Source organism: Pteropus medius, unplaced genomic scaffold (genome assembly GCF_902729225.1).
Source record: "Pteropus medius unplaced genomic scaffold, Ma_sr-lr_union100, whole genome shotgun sequence".
Lineage (NCBI taxonomy): Eukaryota > Metazoa > Chordata > Mammalia > Chiroptera > Pteropodidae > Pteropus > Pteropus medius.
The window spans coordinates 2,832,126-2,849,858 of record NW_024351733.1 but is presented as its reverse complement, the minus strand read 5'-3'; the positions used below and the strand labels follow the sequence as shown (position 1 = coordinate 2,849,858).

Here is a 17,733-nt window from a genome sequence, read left to right as displayed (position 1 = left end):
TCTGCGTCATCATTGTCCTCTTTTATTCTTTCTTTTTTCTCTCCCCTACTCCCTCATTCTCCCTCTCCTTTGTCTGTCTGTCTGTCTGTCTGTCTGTCTGTCTATCTATCTATCTATCTATCTATCTATCTATCTATCTATCTATCTATCATCTATCATCTATCTATGTCTTCCAAGAAAAAAAGTCCCTAAACCTCTAACAGAATATAAGGTGTGAATAATAGTCCCAAGAAAATACTAGGAAAGATATCTGAGTAGAGTAGTAGAATAATACAACTTCTTTTGATTAGATGGCAAATTTATAGGCATATGCCCAAGTGAAGAATTGAGCTAACAGTATTTGAGAATATTATTCAGGTATAACTTTCAGTGAAATGATCTCCATGCAGTGGTCTAGGCTAGAGGCTATGCTATATATCTTAAAAATGCTTAGTACTGATCATTGGACCAGATGCTATGGAATCATGTAAGATTCTTCTTGAGAAATTGGTTCCATGGTCAAGTTTTAGAAAGGATATATACTATGTAAGTCTATCTCTTTCCCCACATATTCTCAAACACACATACTTCATTTATGTATAATGTGTATGCCATAATAAAAAATCTAATTAATTCAACAGAAAATAAATTTGATTGCCTTTAACCTATTATTGATTTTTTTTAAACCATAGAACCCATTCCTAAGTTAACACTTATTAAGATACAATGGAACTAGTTTTGGAAGAACTTTATTTGGCAAAAAAAAGCTACTATAGAATAAGACCTTATGGGGAGATAAGGATGCTAAAGTCATGTGTCCACCTGATACTTGAAGTTATTTTTCAAAGGCATTACTCAACCTGTTGTTGAATACTTCTACAGACTTTCAAGACAGTCTGTTCCATCTCTGGCCAGCTTCATCACAAACTCCCTTTCTCTGCTAAGGCAAAAAATAAATTCTTAATACTAGATTACATGCTTGAATTTATCCAGCCTAATATCCTCATAGCTTTCTTTTGCCATTGCTCCACTACAGTGTGTGTGTATATTTGTGAGAGGGAGATGGAGGGAGAGAGAGAGATTATCATCAATAAACTTGGAGACTGGAAAACTTGTTAAAAGTTTTTTGGGCTCCTACCCCCAGAGATTCTGACTTAGTAAGTTGGGGTAGGACCCATGCACTTGCATTTCTAGCGAGCTCATAGGTGATATCAATGCTGCTAGTCCAAAGACCACACTTTGAGTAACACTGGGGTAGTGTATACAGTGATGCTCTGCCAAGATCCCCCTGCCCTAGGTGGTGGGAATATTGGTGCTAAGAGCTCACAGCTGTCTCTCTTGCTGGAAATTGCCCTCAGTTGTAGGTTACTGTTTTATCTAAGCTTGTCCTCTCTCACAGGGTGACCCATAACCAAACTGGTTGATCCTGGTGTACCAAGGCTCAGCCTTCTTGCCTCAATTCAGGACATTTCTGAAGGGTCCTGCAGGTCCCAGAGCTACTCTTAGAATCTGCCAAGTCTTCCGATTCACTATGGGTTAGCTTCTCTCTTTGTCCAAATCTGCCTCACTCATATTTTTACATGTGTACTCATGGAAACACTCTCCAACAAACCTTCTACACATAACTCTCTGCTTCAGGGAGTTTTCTTTTCTACGTTTTCAGGAAACACAGTCTAAATCAGTTGAATTTTGTTTTTACTTTTTTTTTTTTTTACCCTAAGTGTAGCACCTTATATTTACATTTCATCTTTCCATATTCAGCCTACCATTCCAATTCGTTGAAATCTTTTTGGCTGCTCCTATTCTTGTCTACCGTATTTGCTATTTCTCCCTGCTTTGTGTTGTTGGCAAATTTGATAAGAATACTATTCTATGTCTTCATGCAAGTCACTGATGAAAATATAGAAAGGGACAGAGATGAGATTAGATTACTGTGAAAAGCTGCCAGAACCTCCTTCCAAGCTGATATGTCTCCACTAAACAGCGATGAAGGGAGGCACAGGCCTCAGAGTCACAGATTTTGGTTTGGAACACCAGCTCTAAGTAGAGGTCACTAGCTATCCTCACAGCTAAAAAGAAAAATGCCCTTTTAGCATTTCTATTTTAATAGGCAATTTAGGCACTGCTCATATAGTACATATTGATAGGTCACACCTCATCACCAAAAACCCATAAAATTTATAAATAATCATGAATTCATCATTATTATTCACCTAATTAGTCTCAGGATGAAAATTGTATTTGGTCATTTTTATGGAGGGTTTATTTCATTTAAATTTTTTAAAAATAGCTTGTGATGAAGTTAATGTCAATAGCTAACTCAATTTTACTAGGTAGATGTAAAACACATGCAATATAGAAGAAAAACACAACTCCTTAGGAACCGTGGGAGTAGCCATAAATAAATTCATTGTAGGTGATAATCTCTAAAGGTGTTTGGATTCGGTCTGTTTGTCTTGTTTTAAATACCTCATGTGGCATGAAGATACTGACTGGACGGAGTGATATAATGAGTATCACATTATGGATTTGATGAAGCTGGTTGCAAAGCTGAATGTTAGAAGATATTTAAAATACGCAATCACTGCTTTGAATGGGGAATTGATTTACTGTCTAATTTATATAGTTTTCATCTCTTTGGGTGAATACTGATGCTAGAAAGAATGGCCAGAGCATAAATCATTGGCTAGAGGCATGAGGTAATTGCTTTTGTTTCTGGCTTTTCACCATGTACCTCAAGGAAGTATTTCCTCTTATATTTTTTCTTGAAAAAAAAAATAATACCTGCTTATTATTTCACTAATAAAAATGTAGTAGGAATTTTGAAAAGAAAAAAGCTATCGGAATATGGATTCAACTGTTAATGAGTTGGAGTTAGTAAAATAAGAATAGGCAAAATATATTTATAAAAATATGATGAAAGGAAATGCTAAAAAATGTTAAAAGTGATTATTTCTAAATTAAAAATTTTTTTACAATAAGTATCACTTTATATTTGGAAAATTATTTCAATATATAGAAGAAACTTCTAAACACAGAACAATGGTGTTGTTTCTGTTTTTATATCATATAAAAACAGAAAATCAATGGTGTTGTTTCTGTTTTTATATCATATAAAAACCGAAAATCAAAAAGGCACGACCTGGGCTCAGAAACAAGATAAATAGTTCTATGGGTCAAAAAATGGCACAGAAACACAAAGCAGAATGCAGGGTTGAAGATATAAGGCTGTTGGGCTTTGAGATGGGAAGTAGGTAGTGGCTGCCAGGAGTTTAGATTCTGTTAGGCTCAAGGTTCTGAAAATGCTCCATGCAAGATAAAGGAACTGAGCTGGCTCTTTGCTTCAATTAGCCAAAGAAGGCATCAGATTTCCCAACTGGTAAAAGAGGATGGAAAAAAGAACTGCTGTTGTCTATCACCGAGAACTGCTTAAATGATGCCCTCTTTTTGGGGGGAAATTGAAAAGATTAAATTTTATAAAACTCACTAATACCTATATGTCCTGCATAACTTTTTAAAATGAGAAATGCGATTAAATTAATAATTTATAAAAGAATTCCTATTATAAATTGAATAAAGCCAAAAGATCCCCAAACTATATGATTGTTAGAATTAGATAAAATTGTAAGTCAAATGATGATTAAACCATTTACCAAAATAACTCAGCTTTCTAAAAGTAAACTCTAGCTAATTTATATATTTTACTATTTTAAAGAAGTTTTTCTTTTTTTGAGAATGATAGAGATGCAAAGAAACTGAAAAATATAGATATAATTGAAAAGTAATACAATGGATGCTAATATTAATGGTTCAATTAAATCAAGTAAGGGAAACTTTCTCCCATTTGTTTTAATTTTAGTCACCATAACATTACATTTTTGAATAAAGAAAAGAAAGATCTGTTTCTGCCCAATAATTTATCTTTAGGAAACAATTATAAGTTTTCTTTAATTTTAGAGTCTTTTCGTGGCTAAATTGTATGTAGAAACATTTCTAAGCATACATTTTGGTGGGCTGGTGAGACTGGTTTAGAACTAAAGGACTAGCTTAGAATGAAAATGACTACTTGGTTATATCACCAGGTAATTTTCCACACCAGTAAATCATCAGTGATATGGTTCTAAATGCCTCCCTTTGCATACAATCCCTGCAAGCTAGAAACATTCTAATTATTCTAAAGGAGATGACATAAAATGAAGCAGGCAGTTACCACCATGAACCTTTTAGATCTGTATGAATCATGACACTCCCTGGTCCAGAGCCCCAAGGATTCCCATTACAGGTATTATATTATCCTATTGTAAGATGGCAAGAATTCTTATGTGTCATAACCAGTTGGGAAGATTGGGTCTCAGCAGTATAAAAATGGAAGTGCCCTATAACTATATATATAACTCTCTCTTGAAGAGCCAAAAGAAACTTCCAAAAGAAGTGTACTCAAAGGAGGTGCTAGTGAATTGGATGTTTTAATGTACTGAATCCTTTTAGTCCTTAACATGGAATAGAAGGTATATTTTGCATGAGAGGAATTAAAAAATGGGCTTCTCTAAATTGAGAAGTTTGAGCTGGTGGCTTTAAGGTCACCTGTAGCTTTATTATTTATAACTATAACATGTTACAAATATATTATAAGCAGTCCCTGACTTAATAAGAGGTTGTATTTTAAATAAATGTCCTGTTAGCATCATATCACATTCTTTACATAGCTTCAAGGGCAGCAACAAATCTTTACTCTTTAAAATTTTGGAAATAATCCAAAGCCATTTAGTACCAACACCTGATTAATTGTTTCATTCAATTTACAATTATTGAGAACAATTTTTGATTGTTCTCAATAATTGTAATATAAGGTGTTGCTAATACAATAATACAACAGTCTTCTGATGGTCACAAAATAGTCCCTAGGTAGTTCCAGAAAAGAAATTCCAAAAATGTTTTGAAAAAAGAAAGCATTGTGGACAGAGCATACGACTCTTTAATGAAGTCCGCATGCCTGTCCCTCTGCTAAATAAACAAACTGACAAACAAGCAAAAATTTGTGATACTATTTGATTTTCTTTTCTGGGAAAAAATCAAATTTATTTGTTTGTTTATTTTTATTTTCAGAAAAATTTGGGCATGCTTTTTGGAAGTATATCACATATGTAAGTATCATCCATCAGGTTTCCAAAAGGGGAAAAAAACAGAGCTAGGAGCAAAGGGAAATCAGAAGATTTGTTTTAAGAAAAACAACTCTGGAGCCAATATGAAGGTCAAATGAGTGTAGTGATTCAATGGCTGGGAGCACAGAGAAAAGGTGGTCACAATTTCCCAGGCAAAATATGGACAGGCTTTAGGATGAGGTGATAAAGAAAAGAGAATAGTTTCTAGAGCAATTTTTGAAGTAGAATTCACAGAATTCGGTAGCCAATTTGATACATGTGTCAGTAAAGAAGAAAGTGGAAGAAAAAGGTAGAAGGTAAATCTCGTGTTTCCAGTTTTAGAGACAATGAAGTTAGGAAATTAAACTACATTGAAAACACAGGAAATTTAGCATTATTTTAGGGGTAGATAATGCATTCTACTTTAGACATTTTGGAGCCTGTAGGATGTGCAGATGGAGATATAAGGTAGGTGGCTGTAAGTACAGTTTTGGAGATCAGGAGAAAGATGTAAGATAAAAATAAAAACTGAGGAGTCGTAATGGTGGTTGAAGCCAACAGACAAAGGTGCTCAAATGTGTATAGAGAAAGAAGAGAGAATTAAAAATGGAGCACCAACATTTATGGGTTGTACAGAGCAAAGACAGCCTATACTGATTATTGTTATAATTCCCAAATTTCTATCTCAAGTCATTACATTCCCTAGAACTTAAGATTTTATATCCAGCTATCTACTCCATATCTCATCTGGATACATAATAGGCATTTCAAATGTAACATGTCCACATCATCTCCCTAAGATATCTTGCTCTCAGAATTTCTCCCATATTAGTAAATGGGTACCTCATTTTCCAGTTGCTTAGGCTAAAAATTCTATAGACTTCCTTGACTCTTCTCTTTCTTTCACACCTAAATCCAATTCATTATAAAACCTTTTGGGTTCTGTCCTCAAAATACAGTAGGATCTAACTACTTCTTACCACATTTGTCTCTCCTATTCTAGTCCAAACCACAGTCATTTCTTGACTGAATTATGACAACAGTCACCTAATGGTTTCACTGATTGCCTTCAGTCTATTATAACAGAGGGGCCAGGTAACTCAAAACATGCTATTTGACATCAAAATTACAATTAAGCTACAGAACAGCCATAATTGGGAGTTGTCTTAAGTCTATATGAATAGAAGTCCTACAACTGGGGACACCCAGAAGAAGCTACCTCGAGACTGGTAGGAAGGTTGGAGACAGAACAGACTGCTCCCACACCCAAGTGTGGCGGTGGAGAATCAGGAGGGACATCTCGGCTGAAGAGGTCTCCCTGGAGCAGTTAAGGTTTTCAGACTCACACCAGGATCTCCAACCTAGAGTTCCAATGCCAGGAAGAGAAATCCCTATAACTTTTGGCTGTGAAAAGCAGCAGAGATTGTGGCTGAGTAAGACAGAGGGCGGCTAGAGTCACAGATGTTCCTCTTAAAGGGCTCATACATGGATTTACTCGCTGATAGACTTACTTACTCTGAGCTCCAACACTGGAGCAGTAGCTTGAAAGGTGCTGGGAGGAGTTGACTGGTCTGGCTTCAGGGAGAGGGCTGGAGAGGCAGCTTTCTCCCAGAAAGAAGTGCTGGCAGAAGCTATTATTCCTTTGTTGAGCCCTCCCTAGTCCAGGCATGCAGAGGCAGGCAGTTGCCATATCTGTGTTTCTATCAACCTGGCTAACACCAGTCACGTTGCCCAGGGGATTCTTTACAACCCTGCCCTACCCAACTGTGAGCCCACCCAAGCTGCTTTCAGTGGATTTTCCATACAAATGGCCTGTCTTGGCTCATGCTACGGACTTTCCTAAAATCTCTGAAAGGTTCACAAAACCTAAACAAGCAAAATCTGGCCTTGGGGTGCCCCATACCTCTTGCTGAGTAGCTCCAAACCTGGCGCTAGTGGCAGCCAGCCTCAGTTTGCGCCTTGGCCTCTCCAGGCACATCCAAGCCTAATTTGGGTGGTGACCAACTGCAGATTGCTTGGTGTTCCATGCCAGGTGGCCTCGAGCAGGGTACAGGATGTGGCAGAACTTGGCCTGTGGCAGGGACCCTCCCAGGATTCCCCAGCCTACACGCCAAGTGGCCAGCTTTGGTCTGAGCCAGAGAACCACCCAGGGCCACATCCAAGGAAAACATACCCAAAGGTGGACTGGGCAGGCACCAAAACCCTGCTAAAGTAAATCCTGCTCCATAGAGTAAGTCCCTACACAACGGCCCTCCATGTAGTCACGGCCAGTCCTCACAACTAATTAGTTCAAAGGTCGATCCCTCCCACTGATGTGCAAACAGCAACCAGGGCTCAACTACAATAGAAGGGGCATACATAACACATACGAGGGACACACCTGGAGCACCCGAGGTAGGGGACCAGGGAGACTGTGCCACTGGGCCCCACAGGACACCTACCATATAAGGCCACTCTACCAAGATCGGGAGACATAGCAGACCTACCTAACATATAGAAACAAATATTGGGAGACAGCCAAAATGGAGAGACAAAGAAAACAGAACAAAGCTCCAGAAAAATAACTAAACAAATGAAGAAAAGCAGTCTACCAGATGCAGAGTTCAAAACACTGGTTATAAGGATATTCAATGAACTTAGGAGAAGAGTAGATGAACTCAGTGAGAACTTTAACAAATAGATAGAAAACATAAAAATAGAGATAGAAAACATAAAAAAGAACCAGTCAGATATAAACAATTACAATAACTGAAATGAAGAATACCTTAGGAAGAATCGACAGTAGATTAGATGAAGCAGAAGATCGAATCAGCAATTTAGAAAATAAGGTAGCAGAAAACACTGAATCAGAACAGTAACAAGCAAAAAAAATAAAAAAAAAAGAAGAGGATAGGTCAAGAGGCCTCTGAGATAACATCAAGCCTAACATTTGCATCATAGGGATATCAGAAAGAAAAGAGAGAACAAGGAATTAAAAATCTATTTCAAGAAATAATGATGGAAAACTTCCTTAATCTAGTGCAGGAAATAGACATACAAGCCCAAGAAGCACAGAGAGTTCCAAAAAAGATGAACCCAAAGAAGCCCAAACCAAGACACATAATAATTAAAATGCTAAAGTTTAAAGACAAAGAGAGAATCTTAAAAGCAGTAAGAGCAAAGCAGTTAGTTACCTACAAGGGAGCATGTATAAGACTGTCAGTTGATTTCTCCACAGAAACTTTGCAGTCCAGAAGGGTTTGGCACGAAATGTTCAAAGGGATGAAAAGCAAGGACCTACAACCAAGATTACTCTACTCAACAAAGCTATCATTTAGAGTTGAAGGACAGATAAAGAGCTTCCCAGACAAGAAAAAGCTAAAGGAGTTCATCACCAAGCCAGTATTACAGGAAATATTGGAGAAACTTCTTTAAGGAAAAAAAAAATATGAATAATAAAATGGCAATAACTACATTTCTATCAACAATTACTTTTTTAAAACAATTACTTTAAATGTAAATGGATTAAATGCTCCAATCAAAAGATAGGGTGGCTGAATGTATAAGAAAACAGGACCTCTACATATGCTGCCTACAAGAGACTCATTTCAGATCAAAAGACACACAGACTGAAAGTAAAGGGATGGAAAAAGATGTTCCATGGAAATGGAAATAAACAAATGAATAAAACCTGGGGTAGCAATACTTATACTAGACAAAATAGACTTTAAAACATATGCTATAACAAGAGACAAAGACCTAGTAATCCCATTTCTGGGTATTTATCCAAAGAAAACCAAAACACTACTTTGAAGGGACATGAGAATCCATATGTTCATTGCAGCATTATTAACAATAGTAAAGATATAGAGGCCACCTGGGTGTCTATCAATGGATGAATGGATAAAGAAGAGGTGGTACATATATAGAATGGAATATTACTCAGCCATAAAAAGAATGAAATCTTGCCATCTGCAACAACATGGATGGACCTAGACAGTATTCTGCTGAGTGGAGTAGGTCTGACAGAGGAAGAGAAATGCCATATGATTTTACTTCCTGTAGAATCTAAAGAACAAAACGAATGGAACAGAAATACACTCATAAATACAGAGAATATTTTGATGGTTGCCAAATAGGAGGGGGTTTGGGGTTGGAGGAAAAATGGAGAAGGAATTAATAAGTAAAATTGGTAGTCACAAAATAGTTATGGGGATGTAAATTAAAGTATAAGGCATACAGTCAACAATATTGTAATAACTGTATGGTATCAGATGTGTACTAGATTTATCGGGATGATCACTTTGTAAGTTATATAAATGTCTAATCGCTATGTTGTACACCTGCAACTAATATAATATTGAATACCAACTGTGATTAAAAAATAAAAAAAAATATTAACATCCTAAAAAATAAAAGATACAATATTTTGGTTACTTGAAATAGCCATAGTTGAATAACATTATGTATTACATTTTTGACTCACTCTCAAATGTCACCATACCCCTACTCTTCTTAGGTGGTAAATAAAAGTATTAGTCAAAAAGAAAAAAGCCATGCCATTCCTCTTCTCAAAACTTTCCAATGACTCCCACCTTATTCAAAGTAAAAGCGAAAGTCCTTACAGGGGCCTATAAGACCCAATGTAATCAGATTTCACTACCTCTCTGAATTCATTCACTATTATACTCTTGCTCACTTGCCTCTTTCCTGTCACACTGGTCTCCTTAAGATTCCTCTAACTTGCCAATGCCTAAGGACATTTTTACTTTATAAAGACCTTCCTAGACTGTTTTTCTTCCAATTATCTACATGGCTTTCATCCTCAGGTCCTATAGGTTTTGCCTTAAGTGTCACCCTTTTGGTGAGACTTTTCTTAATTACCATATTTAAATAATGGCACATCTCTTTCACCACACACACGTGTGCATGCACACACACATACAACCTCAACTGCTCTCCTTTATTATAACCTGATACAGCATATATTTCACTTATCGCATTCTGATCTACAGTATATTTCACTGTTTTATTTGCTAAAGTCTATCTCCCACCTTTGTCTTCCCAGAATATAAGTTTCATGAGAGTATGGATTTTCACTACTGTATACCCAGTACCAATGCCAGGCATCGTGCCAAGCACTTCACACTTATTATATTGATTAGAGAAATATTGCAAGATATTACCATTCTGGAAACTAAGGGAGAGAAAGTTTCAACTAACAGAGTTCATCGACAAGACCAATGTTAAAAAACAGTCAAGTAGGTGGATAAAAACAAGGAAATAAGCTATTGCAAAAGTCACTGATGATCTTACTGAGCCCTTGTTTTCAGTAAAGTCATGGTGCTGGGGAAGCCAGATCTGAGTTGATCAAAGCATAACCTTAAGCTAAAGAATAGGAAACGGTAATGTCAATTACTGCTTCAAAAACTTTGATGGTATGGGGAAACAAGCATAGCTGTATAGAGAACATGGTATCCTAAAAAATTTCTTTTAGGATGGGGAGACTTGAGCATGGTGGTTGGCTGAAGGGAGGTGTAGGAGGAAAAAGTAAATGAAGATCTCAGAGAAAGAAGGCAAAAACTATTACTAACAGAATATATTGGAGAATGTGAAAGAGATCTAGTATCCAGCTGGAGTAGCTTTTTGCTGCACACATATTAAAAGATCAATAATTGTTTTTTCCTCCTTTTCATGTTTCTTTAATGTGAAGAAGGGAAAGGATCTAGGAATAGAGAAGCAACAGGTACCTTCACGGTTGCTAAAGATGAAGAACACAGGTGATAATTTTTCAGTTTATCAACTATTAATTGTATTATTAAAATTTGAAATGTATTATTAGGAAGGACAGGAGACTACTGAGATATTAAGGAATAGTATATTTTCATGTATGTACATGTAAGGAATAGTGTATGTAAGGAATAGTATATTTTCATGTATGTACATGTATGCATATGCATCTATACATGTTTGTATGTATACACATACATACTATATTTTTCTTATAATCTAGAGAGATTATTGAGGTATCTGGGAGTTTTTGTGAGGACTATCCAGCCATACTGAACCCTCTGATACTAGAACCAACCCCTGTACTTCATAAGTTTGCTCTCTGCTAATTGGTGGTTGTAGAAGGCCTCGCACAGCTACAGACAGACAATTCGGAGCTAATGTTCATTTCTCATTTAAAGAGTGATCCTGGAATAGAAATAAGAAAATGAAATCTCATGACAGTGTCATCATAATGTCATCAGCCAGATGGCAGTCCTTGAAATATAATCTTTAGAGGCTTCTCACAATAATTTGTAATATCACATTTAATATTATCTTATTCACCAATTCATATCTATTCACAGAGATTGGAGAGCAAGAAATGAACCTGCAGAGGCCCACATTTCTGCCTTTATATATTGACATGTACTCTATAGGGCATATGATCAGGAAAATAAAATGTTTTCCTACTCAAGTCACAACAACGATCTATGTTCTGATCTGAATTGTTAAACTACAGAATTTAGTTGAGAAGCAACTTGTTCTTTTATTCATGAATGGTAGATTAATTCCTTTTAGGTCCACATGGCAATTTACATTTATCTATATAAAATGATAAATAAAGGTCTTATCAGAGCCAGTGTAGAATTTGAAGATTCCTCTGAACTATTAATAAACTTGAACACTAAAATACAAAACAAAATTAATTGACTTTTGTCTTTGATTATGTCTTGAAACTACAGCCTGCCAGTGTATGATACGAAAGTAAAATTCTCCTGTTATGTTTTTTTTCTATTTTACTTAATATTCAACAATTTAAAACTGAGGACTTTATTGCTTGAAATAGGCTTCTTAACGTACAAAATTTTTGCATATATTTACCCATAAAATTGAAAATTTCAGAGCAGGTAATACATTAATGTTCAGTAGTAAAACTTGAACTGTGAGAAATAATGTAATCAGAATGCTTTCAACAGAGTCCCTCTTACCTAAAAAGTCTTGGTTACAGATATTTTCCAGATATATGAGATACTTTTTCTCCATAACCCAAATATCAATATTAATAATCTCTCTTTTAAAAATTATGTTTATAAGATTAACAACAAAAGCGAAAGTGTTAATATCCTGTGATAGTTATAGTTTTTGAGGCTTTAAACACCAACTCCAGAAAACAGATAAATAGAATTAATGAGGTAGAAACCAGGAAATAGGAATATGTGGACCACTTTGTTAGAAAACAATTTTTTAAAATACAATTTGGCAAGAACTCCTTTTGAAGTAATATAATATGTAATTTTTATAAATGTACCCTAAACTGCTTAGAACATAAACTAAGATAATCTAGTATAGGGCTGTCAATAAAATTTTCTATAATGATGGAAATATTGTACTTTGCACTGTCTAATAGGGAAGCTGATAGTTACATGTGGCTCTTGAGCATTTGCAAAGTGGCTGATGAAATGGAGAAAAAATTTTTAATTTTATTTAATTGTAATAAATTTACATTTAAGTAGCCACCTATGGCTAGTGGCTACCCAACTGGACAGCACAAATCTAGAGGAGGATGATGATGGGTAAGATATTGGCTAAAATATCTGAGTTTAGCTGGGTAAGATATTGGATAAAAAGGTCAAAATGCAAAGAAGCACAAAAAGAATTTTCTTGTACTTTAGTATAAGATCTATAAGAACATAAAATAAGAGAAGCTGTAGCCAAGTAGAATATGGTTTAATCTGTGCAGTTGACACACAGTATACATAGAATGTGACCTAATGTAAAGGTATCATTAGTTAATAGAGAACCCAGCTTTTCTCATGACTTCTCACACTGACCAGAACAACCATCAAGCCCCAATGGCTCAATTGTTATTACAGTCCTACATGAATATACTGTACAGATATACTATACATGAATATAAGAGCTGCACGAATATACTATATTTACTCAAAGATTTGACTGGTTATCTCTCCAGGGAACTTAATGCTGTACAGCCAAAGTTTGCCAGTTTATTGATTTATTCTTTCCATGCTCTTTGGCAGACATTGTCTATTGGCTGGCTCCACCCCAATTCCTAGTTACTAGAGGTAGCTTTATGGCCTAAATTTCCTGGGACAGCCATTGCTTTCCTGAAATAAGCACTGCCCCTTCCCCTTCTTTTTCCTGCTGGAATGTACTGAAGGAAATGACAAGAACATGAAGACTTGAGGGCTGACATTGCTGAGCCTCTGAGCCAACATCAGCATCTGCCTATTTCTAAACTTCTCATTAAGTGAGACAAATAGACCTTTTTTAGGCAAGCTACTGAACTTGGGTTTTCTGTTACTTTAAACTGAAAGCAATTCTAATGAATGCATTTTTCTTCCATGTTGAGTTACTGGCACACCAAAACACTTATAGTTATTTTTTACTTGCTCGTTTATCTATTTAATCAGAAATTTTTTGGGAGGTGGGTACTTACTATATGCCAAGCTAAGTGCTAGGTAATATAGTGGACAAGCAGCCATTGTGCATAGCTTCACAGAGTCAACATTCTCACAGGAGACTAAGACCAGCAAACACTTAACCACAGTGTAGTGAGATAAGCACTATAATAGGGGGCCTAAAGAGCTTGGGCTTTGGAGTTGGTAGCCAGAGAAGGCTTCCTGGAGGAATCGGCATTTACCCTGAGACCTGGATTATGTGTATATATATATATATATATATATATATATATATATATATATATATATATATAATATGCATTATATATATATATATGCTATATACACTATATATATGCTATATGCTATATACTACATAATGTGGATTATATACATATAATATGTCAGGTCATCAGGTAATTGAGAAGACAAAATGTAGCTGTGACAAAATGAAAATAGCTCAATACTACTTAATTGTGTGGGAGTGGGAGACTGAGGGAGAGCAGAAAATTATCAGGCTGGAATTTTAAGGAAAGGCCAAATTATGCAAGACCTTGAAGTCATTTAAAGAAATGTGAACTTTGAATAATATTGGTTATGACACTGAAGGCTTTAAACGTGAGAAGAGGGTGAGCTACATGAATATACTGTATTTAGAAAGATCATCCTGCATTCTATATAGGGAATGAATGGGAAGTGGGAAGACTAGAAGGGAAATCAGTTAGGCGAATGATGTCATTCAGGCAAGACATGATAGTTGAAGAATAGGGATGAAGAGAAGTGACTGGATTTGAAACTATTTAGGCAGTAAATAGTTCTGTGATAGCTTAGCTATTGGGATTGTAGGAGGAAGAGTCAAGTATGAGTTTTTGATTTGGACGACTGAATGGTTTGTGGTAATGTTCACTGGAGGGGATTCATAGGATGAGAAGTAGGTTGCATTTGAAGAAAGAGGTTGAAAGAGGGCAGAGATGAGTTCAGCTTTGGGCCTATTTTGTTTGAAGTTCCTGAGGGACATTAAAATGTAAAAAAGTCAGTAAGATATACAGATCTGAAACTCAAAAGATCATTCTCGGCTGCAAAGGTATAAATGGATAGTCATCAACAGGCTGAAATTACACCAGTGGATGAATTTTCAGAGTATATGAGAAAAAGGAACAGAAAAGAACTGTAGAGGCATGAGTCAAAATTAGCTTGGCAAATTGCAGAATCTGTATGGGCCAGTGAAAAATGTATTTTGGCTTCTAATATTCTATTTTATTTTACCTATTAGAGAAATAACTATATACCTTCCTTAAGTGGTAGCTTTCTAGGGACCAAGTCAAAACATGTAAACTGAAAGCCCCTTCTATGAGGAATCCCAAGACATTAAGGAAGTGATCAAAAGAAATGAGAGAGTTTCTTGGAGATCCAAGGAGCATGAGAATGCTGAGAGGGGACTGCCAGAAAGAGTGGCATCAATGAGATAGACCTCTCTTTAAGCTCTAGTTTTGTACTATGAACAAGTGTTTTGTTTTGTTTTGTTTGATTCCTTCTTAGCTTACATTCCCTAAACTCACCAAATTAATTTCTGATCTTAATTTGCTTATCCAAAGAGGCTTCTCTTTGAAAAGCAGGTATTTCCCATTGAGATCTAACTGTTGACTCTGTGATACCTATTGACTGCATATAAATAAGTGTTCCTTGGCCTATTCTGTCCTTGTTTGACTGAACAAACAGATACCAGATCTGCACTGGGAGCAGAAAGTCCAAAGCTTGTCACTGAGAAGAGGCAGTAACTTTGAGAATTTTTTCCAATGATAAGCCCCCATATTCAAGTTCGCCCTCCATCAGAGTCATTTTAATAGGGCCTTAAATATAACTTCACAGCTTTAGGTCGAATCTTCTTTTGCATGGTCATCTGAACACCCACTGTCTAGAATTCAGGACTAGAGCGGCCCTATTCCCCCAGGGTTACCAGTGTAAATTCAGTTTCACAGGAGTTTCTACTTTTCAATCTCTAACTCAATTTCAAGATTTATTTGGTCTCTCAATTTCCATATACTTGTAATTTTCAATTTTCATTACTTCTAAATTTCTGTTCTTAGTTCAAAATCTGTTTCTTGTTCCCTTGTTGGTGTCCTTTTCCTCCTAATAAAGGCCACCTAACTGACCTCTTCAGTAATTTATGTCATCTTCTGGAACTCGTTTACCTTTCACTGGTCTTCTTCGTCATTGTACAGGTACTATTTTTGCCCCTGTTTTCTTACAGAACTAAAAATGAGTACCCAATAATACGTATCTTATCACTGCATGGATAAAGTAACTCTACATTATGCAAAGAGAGTCATCGTTCAAGAAATATTTACCAGCTCCCTATTCTATCACCTGGTATAGTACCTCAGGATCTATCATATAAGAACGGTTGCCTATATCCTCAGGGAGTTTAGACCAATGCAAAGAACAAACATTAAGCAATTAGTTACATAATTCATGTTTTTATTTATAATCAGGATAAATGCTAACGAAAGGAAAGCACAAGGGGTTAAGAGAGTAGAGAAGGAGACAGGACCTAGTTTGAGGAGATCATTTCTGTAAGAGCTGTTAATTTCTATGAATATAAAAGGAGGAGTGAAGTTATGGATCATGTTACACTACATAGATTTTCCCATTGGACGCATGGAGCGAGATACAGTGATGGCATCATGGATAGCAATAACTCCATCATGAAGCTCAAAGTGACTTTCTTGTCAGATTAAGGATGGCACAGCATTTATAATAATAAAATAGAACAATATTTCTTTGGGTAGAGTTCTCAAAGCAGACTGATAAATGATTCTTTTAGCTAGAAATCAGTATTTTGGTTTTGTCTAATCTCTTAGTTCTGTTACTACCTTTGTAACTGTGGCCAAATCATGTAATTTCACCAGTCTTCAAGTCCCTCATCTTTAAAATAAGAGGATTTAGGCAAACCTGTGAGTTTAGTTAGCATTTGTCATCTTGGATCCTCCCATGCTCCAGTTTAGCAGAACTGGGAGAACAAATCCGCATTGTCCACCCAGCATCGCCACCCCATCATTATAGCCAACAGTAGTTTTAGAAATAATGTAGTTCGTACCTTTTGTGAATGCTTGCCCAAGAGGCATTGATGTTCTCCGTTATCATGTGTACTTTCCTGGTATCGTCTGCAGAATAATCCCGGAGAAGTTTCATTGCCAAGTCATTTGCCACATCTACATTTATCTGCCACTGGCGGAGGTCTTTGGCCAACTGCTATAGATGCATGTGGGAAAGAGAATGAATGTCAAGATTTCTCTGAAATTTCTAGTTGGAGTTTCTTTTTTTTCCCTCTAAAATTTATTTATTTATTCAAATTATAATACATTTATAAAACATGTTCGTTATAAAAATGAAAAAAAAACCTTGTACAAAGGTGCATAAAGATTAAACCTTAAAATGCTTCATAAATAGCTCCTGAATCCTGTGGTCGGAACATGTCTACATGATTGCTTTTAACCTACCATGTGATTTAGTCAATCATGACAGTATAAGCCAATGCACTTTTCTGAGAAAACTTTTCAAATGTAGCATCTTGAGCAAGAACCAGTATCAGGTATTTCAATTTAGTAGCAATTAATTGGAAACAAACTAGGCTTAACCGTTTTTTTTTTTTTTAATCATGGGAGAGAACAAATTATAAAAATAGGATCCCATATAATTGTTGAGTCTATGACATATACCAACTTTGAACAGAAAACAATCACATGTATTTTTCCCCTCTTCATTAACTTGTTGAATTGTTTATGTAATTAGTGCCATCTACTGGCATTCAACTAAAGCTGCATACAGAAAATGAACACCAAAGGAACAGTGCTGTTATTCTACTTATAAACATTTTTGAAGTATCAGTTTGTTCACATCCCTTTAAAAATATCCTATTTTAAAATTAGAATAAAATTTCATATATAACAATCTTGCTGAACCAAATTACCTATGTTTTCTCCTTTGTCTTTGGCAATTGAGCATTATCAAACTATGTATTTCATCACTTGAGGTATCATATATCAAAGAAAGAAAGAAATCAATGAAAAGTTTATCTGGAAGCATATTAACTCCAATTTTTTATTAAGCATCACTTCAAGTGCAGGGAGAAGGCTTCTAAGTATTAAGATAATATTAAATTGCTAAGATAGCTACATTAAATCCAACATAGCGAGTGAAGCCATTGGTAAATGGCCAAAGGA

At 35.8% G+C, this 17,733-nt stretch overlaps 1 protein-coding gene across 1 annotated transcript in view; it reads right to left on the bottom strand.

The window, feature by feature from the left end:
• DMD (dystrophin) overlaps window positions 1-17,733 on the bottom strand; it is a 1,897,222-nt gene that overhangs the window by 471,466 nt on the left and 1,408,023 nt on the right. The window contains 1 exon segment of the mRNA XM_039846417.1: window positions 16,608-16,762. Coding sequence (XP_039702351.1) covers window positions 16,608-16,762 — 155 coding nt within the window.